General features: G+C 27.6%; 2 protein-coding genes across 3 annotated transcripts; both read right to left on the bottom strand.

The window, feature by feature from the left end:
- Positions 1 to 182: 182 nt before the first annotated feature.
- LOC145972220 (structural maintenance of chromosomes protein 1A-like) lies at positions 183 to 9,645 on the bottom strand. 2 transcript variants are annotated; one of them, XM_083100632.1, is made up of 20 exons: positions 8,988 to 9,645; positions 8,578 to 8,698; positions 8,408 to 8,504; positions 8,135 to 8,316; positions 7,903 to 8,041; positions 7,358 to 7,801; positions 6,814 to 7,221; positions 6,524 to 6,735; positions 6,299 to 6,461; positions 6,110 to 6,226; positions 5,913 to 6,044; positions 5,717 to 5,782; positions 5,474 to 5,628; positions 5,300 to 5,409; positions 4,902 to 5,206; positions 4,560 to 4,802; positions 4,296 to 4,475; positions 4,009 to 4,187; positions 3,713 to 3,887; positions 3,030 to 3,655 (listed from the first exon to the last, which is right to left on the bottom strand). In XM_083100632.1, exons 1-20 carry the CDS (start codon positions 9,097 to 9,099, stop codon positions 3,608 to 3,610), a joined length of 3,588 nt encoding a protein of 1,195 aa, XP_082956758.1. In that variant the 5' UTR covers positions 9,100 to 9,645; the 3' UTR covers positions 3,030 to 3,607. The 2 variants fall into 2 exon arrangements, with proteins under 2 accessions (XP_082956759.1, XP_082956758.1); XM_083100633.1 differs by lacking the exons at positions 3,030 to 3,655; positions 8,578 to 8,698; positions 8,988 to 9,645 and adding an exon at positions 183 to 599 and having other exon boundaries at positions 8,135 to 8,432.
- Positions 9,646 to 10,012: 367 nt separating this feature from the next.
- On the bottom strand, positions 10,013 to 16,265 carry Smc1 (structural maintenance of chromosomes 1). The gene is made up of 20 exons (XM_083100616.1): positions 16,038 to 16,265; positions 15,661 to 15,781; positions 15,437 to 15,536; positions 15,189 to 15,367; positions 14,977 to 15,115; positions 14,384 to 14,848; positions 13,636 to 14,064; positions 13,348 to 13,559; positions 13,035 to 13,203; positions 12,822 to 12,944; positions 12,627 to 12,758; positions 12,446 to 12,511; positions 12,187 to 12,344; positions 12,009 to 12,106; positions 11,562 to 11,866; positions 11,157 to 11,432; positions 10,855 to 11,034; positions 10,586 to 10,764; positions 10,320 to 10,497; positions 10,013 to 10,237 (listed from the first exon to the last, which is right to left on the bottom strand). The coding sequence occupies exons 1-20, from the start codon at positions 16,147 to 16,149 to the stop codon at positions 10,169 to 10,171; spliced, it is 3,690 nt and encodes a 1,229-aa protein (XP_082956742.1). The 5' UTR covers positions 16,150 to 16,265; the 3' UTR covers positions 10,013 to 10,168.
- Positions 16,266 to 16,312: the final 47 nt, after the last annotated feature.

Genomic DNA, 16,312 nt, shown 5'->3' with positions numbered 1-16,312 from the left:
TTCTTAATTTGCCCTCAATGAATAATTAATGATTCTAAATGGATATGACTAATTGCCGATTAATTGCTGCAATCATTTTAAGTACAATTGAATAGTATAATTACTGAATATTATAAAAGCAAAGTTATGTGAAAAAAATTTTTTTTAATTTGTAAAAATTAACTTGAAAATTACCTTATCCAGAAATAAAGGATTTTTTATCTATAAGCAAAATATATTAAAATATATTTAATTCCTTTGAGATTTTTTCTCATATACTAAATCAGAGATATATATGTATTAAAACTTATAATCTTGTGGAACTTTTAATACAAAGTGATTTTTAGTTATTTTGCTTCGACTGTCTCGTACGCATCCTTGCATCAAATACGCATCCAATCCATTAAGATTCTAGTTGTAACGACCTACTTTGCGATAAATATTCCGTTTCGTGTTTATCACTGAGCGTCAGAAGTACTCGATACCAAGATGCGGCCGTTTCCTTAATAAGTTTATTAAACGACAATCATCATTTTGGCCGCATTCTCTGAGCGTGTCTTACTTTACAAGGCGTTAACCGTAATAAACTGCATTGACCCGCACCGCCTCTTTGCTAGCAGCTGTAAATCAGAATTGCTACTATGTTTAATATAAGCAACCAGGACAATGCAATCGGCACACTTTCGATGTAGAATTCGCATTGACATCCAATTGGAAATTTTACACACATATACCTATATACATATTAAATATGATAATAATTTTATATTTTGAGAGAGAACACACATAATGAATCTGTATAACTCAATTCTATTATATTTTTTTTAACAGTAAAAAATCTGAATTTTTCTTTTCTTCTATATTAGACAATTTAATCTAGAAAGACGATTATAAAATAATAACATTTGTATGCATGACTTTTTTTAATCTATACAATTTCGATATCAAAATACGTTGAAGCCTTTAAATAAAAATCTGAATAAAATTACCGTATGTTTTAATGTATTGTACTGATAATATCAAATATAATAATTATATAAAACGGTTTATCGCATGAATAATCGTTTATCATTGTATTATTAAATTTTTTTTACGTTTCATGATAAAATAAACATATTTCTTCAATTTCAAAAATATATCGAATGTTTTTAACGTTCAAAATATATAAATGCGTATTTAAATCAATCATTATTAATTATATTTATTAACATAATTATTAAAAAAATAATTAGTACATTTATATCGATTTTAGTTTCAGTCAATATAATATTTTAATCAGTGCATTTACGTTATCATTTTTATCTTTGATTGTTATAAGTGTGTTCGTCATATATGCATTAATGGGTACTAGAGTTGAAGTGGAAGTACACTTATATTATATTAATGCAAGCATAGTGCCATAATAATAATTACTTTAAATTTTGTAATAATCTTTCATGTTATAAAAAAATATTTTAGAAAGAGATAAATGCAAATAATATTATGTATACAAATAATATTATCTACAGTATAGAATAAATAAAAGTATCTTTCACACAACACTTAACAATACTTTATTTCATATTACAATATAACAATGTGTGTTATATTATTTAATTTTTATGAAATACAAATTTAATAAGATTAAATTTAACATTTACAATTGAATTTAATAAAATAAAAAAAACTTTATGAATTAACTTCGTATACAGATTCTGTAGATCAAAGATAAATAACACATAAATTAAACCTGACTTGCTTAAATGATTCTTGTACATTATAATTTCAACACAGAGATTTATTTAAAAGAAAGCATTGTTATAAAATCTCTGTATTTAATAAAGTTATTGAGAGAAATTGGAATTTATTAATTAATAAAACGTTTCTCTCTTTTTAATATCTAATTAGTGGTTATTAAATTAGATTAAAATAATTATAGAAGAAATAATACATATAATAAAAAAAAGTACTACATTTGTGATATCAATCTGTACATTTCAACGAATATCAAAAAATAATAAATAAAATGATTGTGTGCACACACACACGTTTTCTGTACATCAAAGGTAGATAACACATAAATTAAACCTGGCTTACTTAAATGATTCATGATTCTTGTACATTACTTCTTGTACATAACTTCAATACAGAGTCTTGTTTAAAAGAGAAATAGCATTGTTGTAAAATCTCTGTATTTAATAAAATTGAAAGAAATTGAAATTTATTAATCAAACGCTTCTCTCTTTTTAATATCTAATTAGTGGTTATTAAATTAGATTAAAATAATTATAAAAGAAATAATACATATAATAAAAAAAGCATTACATTGATTTGTGATATCAAATCTACATATTAGCATTTCAACGAATATCAAAAAATAAGTGAAATGATTATGGGTGCCTTCCGTTTCACGCATTGAGCGCATAGCTCGCAATCAGTGTGATGCGCGCATTAATATCGTTCCGTTTTTATTAATGCACAAATATAGTCTTGGAAACGGAATGACTTTTGATGCGTTTAATGTGAAACAGTATGGCTGCTATCGAAATAAATGACGCACACATGTATCACACGTGTACATACACGAGGTTGTTGACTCTCTGCGCATGCTCGCATTAACTTCTTTGGATCCAACCTGTAGTAGATGATGCATTGTTAATGCGCTGGAAGTGGGGGGATTCTAAGAAATTCCATGCGCTATCAATACGCATTAAGTGAAACGGAAGTTTTCTCTGCAGCTTATGCGTTTCATCCGTGAAACGGAAGGCACCCTATATATGTGCATGCATGCATGCACATATTTTCTGTAGATTAAAGACAAATAACCAGAGTCCGGATCTTGGTGCCGTTTTCCCCACTCCAAGTGCATGCTAGCGGCCGAGCGCCGCGAAAAGCAGTACCGTCTATGCCGGTCTAGTGATAGTAGCAAAGAGGGCATCATCGCGTAAAAAAAGAAAATATAATAATTATTAATTTATTATATTATTTTATATTTTATATAATATATATGTATATATATATATTTTTTTTAACGCGACGGTGCCCTCTTTCCTACCCTCACTAGACCGACATAGACGATACTGCTTTTCGCGGCGCTCGGCCGCTAGCATGCACTTAGAGTGGGGAAAACAGCACCAAGATCCGGACTCTGTAAATAACACATAAATTAAACCCGACTTGATGATATGATTCATGTACATTAAAACTTCAATACAGAGATTTGTTTAAAAGAGAATAGCATTGTTATAAAGTCTCTGTATTTAATAAAATTGTTGAGAGAAATTGAAATTTATTAATTAATAAAACTTCACTCTCTTTTTAATATCTAATTTTTAATATCTAAATTAGTGGTTATTAAAATAATGATAAAAGAAATAATACATATAATTAAAAAAAAGTATTACATTGATTTATGATATCAAATCTGTACATTAGCAACGAATATCAAAAAATAATAAATGAAATGATTATGTGTGTGCACACATATTTATAGAAATACATATGATAATTTAAAAGAAAATATGATCTGCAAAAATTAATTATAAAATTATGTATCAGAAAGATCTCCTTTAAATTATATTATCACAGATAATAAAATTATCATTTTTTTTCATATTTTGTTGTATTTTCAATGTTGTCTCAATATGCTTCATAATGACACAGTGAATATCATGCTCTCAGTGCACACCCTCTTAGGCTAAAATTAACAATAGACAATCATAGAAAATTAAAAATAACATAATTGTCAACTTACTTGAGTGGTAACTCCTATAAGTATGTTGGCATGAGAAGATAGATTTGTGTTTAAAGTTATCATGATAGCTTGCATATTCTTCATTTGGGATCGCATGTAGTTAATAAGCTTTTTAATATTTGCCTTATCTAATGCTGCATCACCTTCATCCATAATAAAAAATGTTGGTTTATAACTGTAAATGAAAGTTTGCAATTACTTTTCTCAAAATAGCTTTTGATTTTTTTGTTATTCATATCGCAAAAAAGCATATAATATATGGACATAAAACATATTAATATAATGTTAAGATATACCGCAGCATTGCAAATCGAAACGCCAAATTAGCGATTGTTTTTTCCCCATCAGATAAATACTGTAATGGTTGACAACGTTTAGATGGCGGTATGCAGCTGTAATTTATACCGCCCATGTACGGCTCTTCAGGATTTTCTAATATGATTAATGCTTGAGCCGACTTATCATTAGTCAAGTTCTGCATAGAAAATAAATAATATATTTGTAATATATACATATATGCGTGTGTGTGCAAACACTTTATTTAACAAATGGAATCATGATAAGCATAATTATAAATACTGACTTTGTATATAGAATCTATGTCTTCAGTAATGTATTCCAGACAATTTGAAAATAATTTAAGTCTTTTTGTTTTAACTATCTCAAATTGTTTGCTTGTATTATTAAATTTTATACGCAGCTCTTGACGTTTTTCATTTGTTTCTTTTATCTGTTGTTTTATCAAGTCGACTTTTGTATCAGCCTATACATTATCAAATTCATATATGAGAGTAATTGATTCATAAAATTATATCAAATATAGTATACATTAAGTAAAGCTTTATACCTTAAGATCAGGTTTTTGCATGGCCTTAAATTCATTTTGGATCTCTGTAAGCTTTATCTTAGATTGTTCAATAATATTTTGCAAGTCTGTTGTACTACTATGGATGTGATTGGAAATTTGCGAGAAATCAATGTTCATCATTACTTCCCAAACATTCGACTCTGTGCTTATATTCGAGCTTGAACTGCTTACATCTCTGTCGTACGATATCTCTGATAACATTGGAATAATAATGCCTTCCAACTGTGAAAAAATTTGTGAAAAGCATTGATTAAATCAATGTTCACCATTTAACATTTACAAATATTTTAAAGTAGATATATCTTTTAGTAATTCGTTAACCTTGCATTCTCTAAGTATATCTTCACATTTTTGTTTCTGTTGTTTTATTTTCGTACGCATAAGCATGTATGCCTTCTGATTTTCTAAATATAATTTTGAAACAATGCCAATTTGTGATCTACATTCATCCAATTTTGCTTTTATATTTTCCAATTTTTCTATTTTAGTTTTATAATCGTCCTTTAATTTCAATAGTCTTATTTCAATCTGTCCTATAGTAGTTTTTATATCTTGTTCTTGTTTGCATGCCTTTTTATATTTTACATTAGCTTCCTCTACAGCGTGCTTCCATCTTAAAATTTTATCTATTCATGCAAAATTTATACTTAATATAAAAAATATAAAAATAGAAATAATTAAATATGATACATTAACAAATATGATTTGTGGAAATTTACCTTCAAATTCAGCATTTCTATTGAATTCACTTTCGAAATGCAATTGATTGTTAATATAATTTCTTTGATTTACAATTTCCATTTGCTTGGTTAATCGCTCTTTATATGTGCTAAAAAGTTAATGTAATTTTTATATCTATACATACACATATAAAATTTCAAGATTAAACATACCATAAATTCTTCTCATAATAGGTAATATCCGGCACATTTACTTTTTTACAAAAATCAACGAAAATTTTGTTTTTAATTTCATTAATATTATTCTCTATGGTTTTAATTTTTTTATCTCTTTCCTGCATCTCATGTTGAATTATCAATATTGCCGTCTAAAGATTGTATGTAAATAGTAAAAATATCTTTCTGTTATAGCTCATAATAAAAAGCTTAAATACATTATATATGCAAAGTACATACATCTTGTAAACTTAGTTCCTCTTGAAGACCGTTTAAATTTACTTTATGTATCTTAATTTCTTCAGTCTATAAAAATATAAACTTTGCACATTATTTAAATAAGATGTCGAAATTTAAAAAACTACAAAATATAAATTATTTTCTGTATCTTACATACACATGCATACATCACAAGCATATACACAAAACTACTTACAATGTCTTTTATATCTTTCTCAATAACTTCATTTTTAGCAGTAAGTCGATTTATATCCTTATTAATTGCATCAAAATTAGATTGCAGACAAGAAATTTGAGGTAGATTTTTTAATTCTTGCTTTAATTGTCCCTAAAATCACATATATATAATACACAAATTATTTTTTATACAAATTCTGTAAAAAAATCTGCAACCTTTCGTTTGTTCAATACAGATGAATTTTCCCATTGTTTTGCTTTTGCAATAAGATCAGTTAATCCTCCAGATATAAAACCATTTCTTTGAAAATAACATCCATCTAATGATACACACTAAAACAATATTGTATAGATAAATATCAATATACAATAAATATAGAATATTTCAGGCATAATTATTATTACATCATAATTGCCATCACTTTGGAATGCGTTTTTCCTTGCATCTTCAGCAGTCTCACAAACTATAGTATTTTTAGTGGCATATAAAACTGCCTTCTCTATTTGCATAGATGATAACTCCAGTACGTCATATAATAAATTACAATTTGTCTGTTGTAATTTAATACTATAAAATAATATTACATTATATTATCATTAACAAAATATATTTTATTTATAAATAATTACCGTAATCTATCGTTTATAGGTTCCGTTTTTATTGAATCAAGCGGTAAAAATGTTTCAACACCTATTGCATGCCTCTTTAAAAAATAAATGCATTGTTTTGCTGTATATTCAGTATCAACTACAATGGCATCCATATTTTTACCAAAAACTTTAGTTATTGCAACATTATAACGAGAATCCTTAGGCTTGCAAAGATTAAATAAGCGATCGTGCTAAAAAATAAAATATATTGACTGTTTCTAAATAATCATTATTATAATAATACTATCTAAATTCTAATTGAATAATACCACGCCAGGAAAACATTCTTTTAAATTTGTTATTATTTTAGCTTTTTTCTCTTGTTGTAAAACTTCGGCACTTTCATGCGAAATTTTTGCAATATCGCTTATTAATTTTAAAGATTTCTCTTCTGTTTCCCTAATTTCTCTCTCTATTTTTTGTCTTTCCTCTTTTTTTTCCACTAATCTTAATTTAAAGAGATCATTTAGAGTTTGTAGTTTTTGAACTTGCGTTTCGAGTTGTTCTTTTCCTAATGTTTCAATCTTTATTTTACTTTCCAATTCCATTTTGGATCTATTTTGATTATCGAGTTCATATTGATCAACTTGTTGATCATGCATTAAATCATTTATACTGTTTATAAAGTCTTTTGCTTGACTCTCAGCTTCAGTCTTTAAAATCATATAATCATTAACCTTAAATAAATTGTTTTCATATCAGTCAGCAGTTTATTATAGAGCAGTATTAAAAAATATAAGATTTAAATTTTATGTGTACTTGTGAAATATTTTATATATATTTTATAAATATTTTATTGTAATAATATAGTACCTGAGAATTGTGAAGTTCTACAATGTCATCTTCGGATGATGATAACTCTGTTAATTTCTTGGTTATTATTTCTAATTCATTTTTTAATTCTTCAACAGTATTTTTATGAATGTTATGCGCATTATTCACACTGTTCAAAGATGCACGAGCATTGTCAAGTTTTTTTTGCCAATACACAGTATTACTCTCAATATCAACATATTTTACTTTTTCTCTTTGAATATCATCTTCAAGTTCTAAGATGCTTTCTTCAGTTTTATTCAATAATTCAAATAATGACTTAACTTCTAATTTAGTACGGTTTAACAAAGTTATTTTAATTTGCTTATTCTGCAAATACTCTGCCATATGCAGTTTAATTTCCTTTTGCTCGTTTTGTAAAGATTCAACTATTTTTTTTATGAAAATCAACTGAATTAATTGAAATTTTAATTTTTCTTTCATCTATAACATTTAAAAATTATTTTATAATCAAATGAAAAAAGATATAAATAATAACTTTTGAAAAGATCATTATAGAGATAAGAAATAAATGTGAGATATACATATTGTTTTTGCAGCTGCAAATATTTTTCTGCTTCTGTTTTTTCTATCATAGCAGATTTCTTCTGTCGTAATTGTGTCTTTTTTATCTGATATGCAAACTGTACTTCCTGATTTTCTTTCAACAACTCTAATCGTAATCTATAATAACATTCAAAGTTTTTTAAAGTTTAATAAATTTTCAAACTTATAATACAAAAAATTTGTATAATTTATTAAAATAAAAGTATATACCGATTATACTCTGCTTTGTATACATTAGACCCACTAATTTCTTCAAACATCATAGTCAGTTCTTTTGACATATTTGTTGTTGCAAAATATTGAATATAGCCTTGCGGCATCAAGAAGTTTCCTACTTTTATATCTAAACCGAATTCTTTCAATTCAGACATATAAATGTCTCTGGTAACAATCTATGTAATAAGATCAATCATGAAAAAAATTAATAAGTACATTAAACAAGAAAAATAATTTTTAAAAATTGTGAAAAACATAGAATTCTACCTTGTTATCTATTTTGTACTGACTGCCTTTTCCTTGTATTGTTCTTGTATAACTTTTTTCTATTTGATCTTTCATTAAAACTATGGTTACATAAGCACTGTAGTATAAATATTAAATGTTAAACATGATAAAAAATAAATTAAAGTATAAAGAAAATACATTTTTAATACCCTTCTGCTGCTGGCTCTCCAATGAAAGCTCCATATAAAAATTCATTGAGATGTTTAACACGCAAAGTACTTAACGTTTCCCCTAATACAAAACTTATAGCATCCATAACATTTGATTTTCCTAAAATACACATGTAAAATATATAAAATACTTATTTATATATTTGGATTGAAATATAAAAATAATAAAAGTTAAAAAAGCAAAAAGATATTCCATATATATCCATATATTCTATATATGGAAAAATTAGGATTTAAATTCATTTTAAAAATTTTAGTTAAATTTAGATTGTATTAATTTTATTTATTTTACAGAAATAAAAAAATAAAGGAAAAGAATTGAAGAGAGAAATATTATTCTTCTCAATTAAATAAGTTGGAAGATTGTAGAATATCGTCAAAAATCTTACCGGATCCATTCGGACCAATAATAGCTGTAAAAGAATGGATATTATCGATTACTACTTTGCCTCTAAATGACTTGAAATTGAAAAGCGTAATAGCTTTCAAAGAAATCGACATTTTCGATCACGAAAAACACAGTAGATGAAAGTGGACAGTGGACGACGGTTGCCTTTTAACGTCTAAATTTGAAATATTTGATTGAACAACAATGACTTTGAATTTACTATTTTGATTGGTTGCGTCTAGCAGATAAAGCTATGCAACTGTTGTAAAATCGTGAATATGATTGGCGTACTTTTAATTTTGGCTTAATCTAGCCAACATACGCCAATCAGATTCACGAATTTTACAATTGCAAAGTAGCTTTTTCTGTTGAACGCAGTCATTGGTTATCAAACAATTGACAAATGAAGTACTTTATATCATAATTGTCGCGCTATTATTTAAATATAAAAGAATGATTCTTTTAAAGAAACAGCCCAAATTTTAAAAAAACTTAATTTTAAAATTTAAAAAAAAAGAACATTAAAAAAATTAATAAGTTACTTGTTTTACATTGATATCTGTATGTATCCAATTTACTTGTACTCGTTTACTTAGTTTGGATTCTGTATAACAATTCCATAATAAAATTTCATATATATACACATATACACAAGCACATATCATGTCATAAATAAACGAGTTACAACATAATATTGTACCAGACAAATTACTAATTAAAATATTAACAATATTAAAACATTACTTGAGATTACTCTCTTATTATTTATTATAAAACGTATGTTATGATTAATTATGCATTTAAAAATGCGCGTCTAATTGAAACAAATCTTATATACAAATTTATAACTTCATTCACAAGATTTTATTAAAGTCAAGTTTTAAAAGTTATTTACATTAATCACAACATAACTTATAATTTTCACATTGCAATTACTCTCACTCTTATCCTGATTTATGTTCAGCAAAACATATATAATTTATTAAAAGTGTGATATTAAGGTTTTGCAGTAATCTCAAAACAATATCAAGAATGTAAATAAAATGTATCTAGAAATTAAATAATAATAATAGCATGTCACGCACTAATATTTCTTTTTTCCAAAATAATTAAAGATCATCATTGTAAAGATATAAAAAAAGACAACAATAATCTTTCTTACACTAATAACATGTTTATGAGTTAATTAATATGCGTAGGATATGTAGTTAAATCGAGTGTTAACACTTTGCTTTCCAAACATTCGCCTACCTGAAACACAAGAAAAATGTTATAATCAACTATAAATGAAAATATATGTAATACAATTCACATAATTGAATAATTTACTTACGTCTGGGCAAATTCCAATAAGCGCATCTGCGTGTGAATAAAATTCCTCTTTCAATGATATAACGATTGTCTGCAGTGAAGTTGTTTTGTCACGAATATAACTCGCCACTTTTCCTATATTAGTATTATCGAGAGCTGCATCGATTTCGTCCAAAACAAAAAATGGCGCAGGTTGAAAACTAAATATGGAGACAAGAATAAATATTAATTATTTATTCAAATTGCATTATAATATAAATTTAATTTATTTTTGAATATATATATAACCTGTGAATTGCAAATAGCAGAGCTAATGCCGCGACTGTTTTTTCTCCACCAGATAGATTGGACATAGGTTGAAAACGTTTGCCTGGAGCCACGCAATTATAATTAATGCCATCTAAGTAAGGTTCCTCAGGATTTTCTGGTCCAAGAAATGCCTGTGCGGATTGATTTTTTGCTAAACTCTGAAACAATCATTAATACATACATAATATATACATAAGTGCAGAAAAAAACGTATAAATACTTTTATAAAAATCTATTAATTTACAAACCTTATAAATAGGATCGATCTCGTTCGCTACATGTTCAAAACATGCCATGAATCTATCGTGTCGTTCTTTTTTTATTTTTTCGAATTGTGTCTTTGCTTTCTTTGCCTTCTTGCGAGATTGTTCAAACTCTTCATTGGTTTCTTGTAACTTCTCTTTTGCCAAATATAATTTTTGAATTGCCTATAAAAAACGAAAAATATTTCTATATTTTTAAATTTTAAACTTTCTTTTTTCTTAATTCTCTTGTTTCTAAATTTTTTATATTTATTGATGTCACATTTAATATATGATATTTTACAAACCTTCATATTTGGAGCTTGTATGCGCTGTATTGTATTTTGCAAATCGTTGATTATTTTTGTTAACTTATCAGTTGTCTTTTTAATATCTTCTTCCTCAATATCTTTCAAATTTTCTGGTAAAAGTGCATAATCTATAGTAATCCTCCTTTCACGTTCGTATTGTTGCTGTGTGCTAAATGACACATCAGAATTTGTTTCGTTGCCGTTCGTCGTGCTAGTTTCACCTGCTATATCTTCCATATTTCCGTGCAACATAGGTATCGCAATATCTTCCATCTGAATTATTAAATATATTGTTAAAAATTATACTTATAATTATACATATAAAAATTATATTTAATAATTCAAAATAATATACAATCTATATAATATATAGTAAAATAATCATCATATATGGACACAAACCTTGCATTGCATCAGGATAGCATGTCGTTCGGCTTTTTTTTGTTCAATTTTCGTTTCAATCGCGTTAAGCTGTTTCTGAGCTGCTTGAATATCCTTAGCGATTGCTCCTACTTCACGTCTAGCTTTACCGATTTCATCTTCTTTCTGATCAACTTCCATTTTCTTAGCATTACGAGATGATTTCAACTGCTCCATTTGCTGCTCGTCGTGATCGATCTCCGCTTTTTGATTAAGTTCTGTTTGTTTTGCAGATTCAAGCTTATCTTCTGCATCTTGGACCGCCCGTTCCCATCGCAAAACATTACCTACATTATAAAAATAATGTAAAAATTAATAACCTAGTTAACATATAAAGATTATATAAAATAAAAAGATTTTTCAGATAATGTGTGAAAAAGAATAAACTTATAATAAATAATTTACATAAAATATTTGTATAATACATACTTTCTGTATCGCGTTGTTTTTCAAAATCTAATTGATTATAGATGCGATTGCATTGATTATCGAACTCTAATCGCTTCTTTGCTCTTTCTTGTTGTGATCTGGAGTATATTCAATCTCTTAGCATACAAATATAAAATAACATAATTTTTCATATTTGATATATACTTTTTTTTGTTACCTCAATTCTCTTTCTTCATATTGACGAATATTAGAAACTCCTATCTGTTCACAAAAACTAGCAAACACATCATCTTCAACATTATTCATTTTTTCTTTAATGTTTTGTATTTCTTGGTCTCTTTCAGCCATGGTCTTTTCAATAGCAGCTATTGCAGGCTATAAGACATAAGAGATAAGAGATTTAAAAAATACTGAAGTATTTTTAATATGCAATTAAACATATATATACATATATATAAAAGTATGTCATAACTTACACCAAACATATTTAATTCGTTTTGCAAACCATCTAACTCCACCTCAAGATCCGTGATTTGTTTTTGCTACAATAAAAATTTTATCAATGCATTTTTTAATTTCAACAATATTTTTTATTTTTCATTGACATATTTTTAAATAAATATATTTTTCATACACAATATAATGTATAACACTTACTGTTGCAGATAAGTCACTTTTGTTGTATTTTAGACGAGTCTCTAAACCACGTATTTGAGATTCAACTGTATTCAATTCAGATTCCTTGCGCGATTTCTTCAAAGATTCTCTAAGTTCTTCTGTTAATTTTTCCTGTAAATTAAAGTCAGAAATATTTGCATCTCTATAACATAAAAAAAAATATGCATATATTACCTTTTGTGCCTTCAATTGAGACATTTGTTTTTCATCCCATCTTTTTGCTTTCTTTGCAAGATCCAAACTGCCACCAGATATGATACCCGCTTTTTGATAAAACGTACCATCTAATGCGACGCACTATAAATGTTTTATCACATTTGTTATACATTAAATATTTTTTACATTATTATTATTTTATTCACAAGTTAAAATTATAGATATATTTACATCATATCTAGTTTTCTTGTCCATCTCATATGCTACTTTATTTGCATCTTCTGGTGTCTCACATACAAGAGCATTATTAGTTGCAAAGAGAACTGCTCTATCAATATCCTTTGGAGAAAAATGCAATACATCATACAGCAATTTCACATTCTTTGGTTCTTGTATATTACTGCAAAGTATAATATAAGAGCATAATAGTATAATTGTCGCTACAAGATTTATGTAAAATAATTAGAAGATAAAAAATTAGTATCTTTTGTAGTATTAATATTTTTGTTAAAGCTTTGTGTAAAGATTTATTTAAATTATTTACCGAAGACGTTCTTTTAGTGGCTTAGCTTGGATATAATCGAGCGGAAGAAACGTTTCCGGTTCAAGATATTGCTCTTTTAAATATTGGATACATTGTCTGGCCGTTTTCTCGGTATCTACTACAATAGCCTCCATGTACTTGCCAAGTACTTTTGTAATTGCAACATTGTATCGCTTGTGTATTGGTTCGCACATATTATACATGCGATCATACTGAAAAAAAAAGAGAAAAATATAAATGTTTTTATTTCTACTAAATATTGAGATATTAAGAGAGAGATATATGTACCACTCCTGGAAATAGACGCTTGAAATTCTCCACAATTTCCGTCTTTTTCTTAGTTCTAGATACTTCATGCTTATCGACCTTAGCATCACCAAGTTGCTCCGAGATGCTCTCCAACTCTCGCTGTAAATTTTGGATCTTATCTTTCGATGTGCCTACGTCAGATTGCAAATCGGCTCTAAGTTTTTTCTGATCTTCTAACGCAGCCTCCGACGTTCTTATGTGCTCCTCCAATTTCTCTACTCGTTTAAGAGCCTCATCTCGCATATGACCCTTTTGTTTATGCTTATTCTCTATCTCGGTCTTCTTTCTTCCTTCGTTGTCGAGTCTATCTTGGTCCGACTTTTGTTCGCGATTGATTGAATCAAGAAGTTGAAGATATCTCGCAGATTGTTTACCAGCTTCTTCTTTTAAGCGATTATATTCGTTCACCTTAAATTATTTTATTAGTTAATTAAATTTATATTATCATGCAAATTCTTAATTATATATATTATATACATAATTGTATATATAAGTTTAGAAAAAAATGCATTATTAATAATTATTATTAAATAATATTATTAATGACATATAATATTATTAATAATATTAATATTAATAATATTAATAATAATATCTTATTAATAGTAATATAAATATAATATAAATAGTATAAATAATAAAAATAATATAAAAATAATATAAATAATATAAATTATATGTTTCAAAATTTCAAATATGTAAGAATCGCACAATTCATGTTGTATACCTGTTCATCTTCTAACTGCACGTCCCTTCCTTGTAATTGTGATTGTCCTGCTATGCTCGCTTCGTAAGCGGCTTTAGCTTCTTCTACTTGTCGTAATTCCTCCTGCAGTTCATGTATGTCTTTCTTATGAGCCTCGTCTGCGATACGCGCTTGAGCCAAAGATTTACGCGCAGATTCCACTTTCTTTTGCATATGTGCAACACGTTCTTTGGCTTTGATAAAAGTCGGTCTCTTTTTCGTAATTTCCACTTCCACTTCTCTAATATCCTGTTCTATCTTAGCAAGATCTCTCCCCAATTTACCAGCATCCTTTTTCTTCTCTTTCAGCAATTCCTCAGCTTTCTCTTTCTTTTTTTCAATTTTCTCAATCTCGTGTTGTTTCTTCTTTTGAGAAACTTCAAAATTTTCAGTGCTTTTCTCATTATGAAATAATCGAAATAACTGCAATTCTACTTGTTTTTCCACCTAAAAACAAAAGATAATTTAATTTCATTGTTGATAATTATATAAATACATGAAGAGAATAAATAATTTTATTTCCTCTCTTACTTTAGAATATATATTAAATATTATATTAAAATTAAAGAACGTACATATTCTTCTTTAAGACGTTGATATTTTTCAGCTTCCTCTTTTTCTAACTTTGCTTCTTTCCTTTCAGCAGCAATTCCTTTCTTTTTCTGATATGAAAATTGAGTTTCTTCTTCAGCTTTCAACATTTCTGTTCTTAATCTACATTTTTCTTTTATTATTTACAATTATATTATCATATTATAATTTTCCATAACGATATTTAGAAATTTACCTTTCATATTCTGCTTTCAATGCACCAGAATTACTGATCTCTTCAAACAAAGCAGTGCGTTCCTTTGGATTTTTCATAGCTATAGATTCAACCGCACCTTGGAATACTAGAAAATTCTTTGCTTTAACATTAATACCAAGCTGCTCCAATTCGCTAAGATATCCTTGGCTGCTGACAAGCTGCAACAAAAAATATTTTGAACATCTTTAATTATATGTATATAAGAATATTCAAGTGCAAAAACTTACAGTATTATTTATCCTGTGCTCAGAAGAAGATCCTTGCACAGAACGCATAAAACTTTTTTCAGTTCCATCTTCCAATTCAAATACAGCTGTCACTGAGGCGCTACATTCAACGAGAAATTTATGGATTGTTACATACAATTCAAAGAAATGTTTAGATTAATATCAATTCATGTATCTTTAAATTAGCATATTAGTATTGTATAGATGTATGTGAAATTATATACCTTCGTGCTACTGGCATTCCAATAGATGCACCATGGATGAGTTCACTGAATCTCTTGACTCGCAAGCTACTAGTTTTCTCGCCCATGACGAAACTTATAGCATCCATAAAGTTAGACTTTCCTGTAATAATATGTAATAAGAATGCGTAACAATACATATATGTAGAGCTTATCAAATTTCACGCAGGCTAAAACATCACATCATGATTTTAGCGAATGCAACTGTTATTGGATTTTGAAAAATGCTGATCTGATCTACAGGTCTCATCAATAAACATCTACAGGTATCCGGCAATCATAAACAATTATTGTTTAACGATTCCGTAACTGTTACATTCGCTGAACGCCCATTGTTGATACACAGACTGATAACCTACCAGATCCATTGGGGCCAACAACTGCCGTAAATGACTTCAACGGGCCGATAATGAGCTTTCCTTTGTAAGATTTGAAATTCTCGACTTCGATATGTTTCAAAAACGCCGGCATCTTCGAGAATAATTAAAAAAACTGCATAAAATCAGAAGGTAGCGGGATTGGCGCCACAAAATTTTCAACACAAACGAACATCACCGTTTAACTGTCTCCTTTTAACAATGAATAAAAACGAGAAGAGCGGAAAGTTCGGTTAGAAACACGAGAGCGATGATAC

The sequence above is a fragment of the Camponotus vicinus genome, unplaced genomic scaffold (assembly GCF_025532165.1).
Source record: "Camponotus vicinus isolate PSW18456_S1 unplaced genomic scaffold, iyCamVici1.0 SCAF_5, whole genome shotgun sequence".
Lineage (NCBI taxonomy): Eukaryota > Metazoa > Arthropoda > Insecta > Hymenoptera > Formicidae > Camponotus > Camponotus vicinus.
The sequence above is the reverse complement of the archived record's forward strand: the minus strand, read 5'-3'. Positions and strand labels throughout refer to the sequence as shown.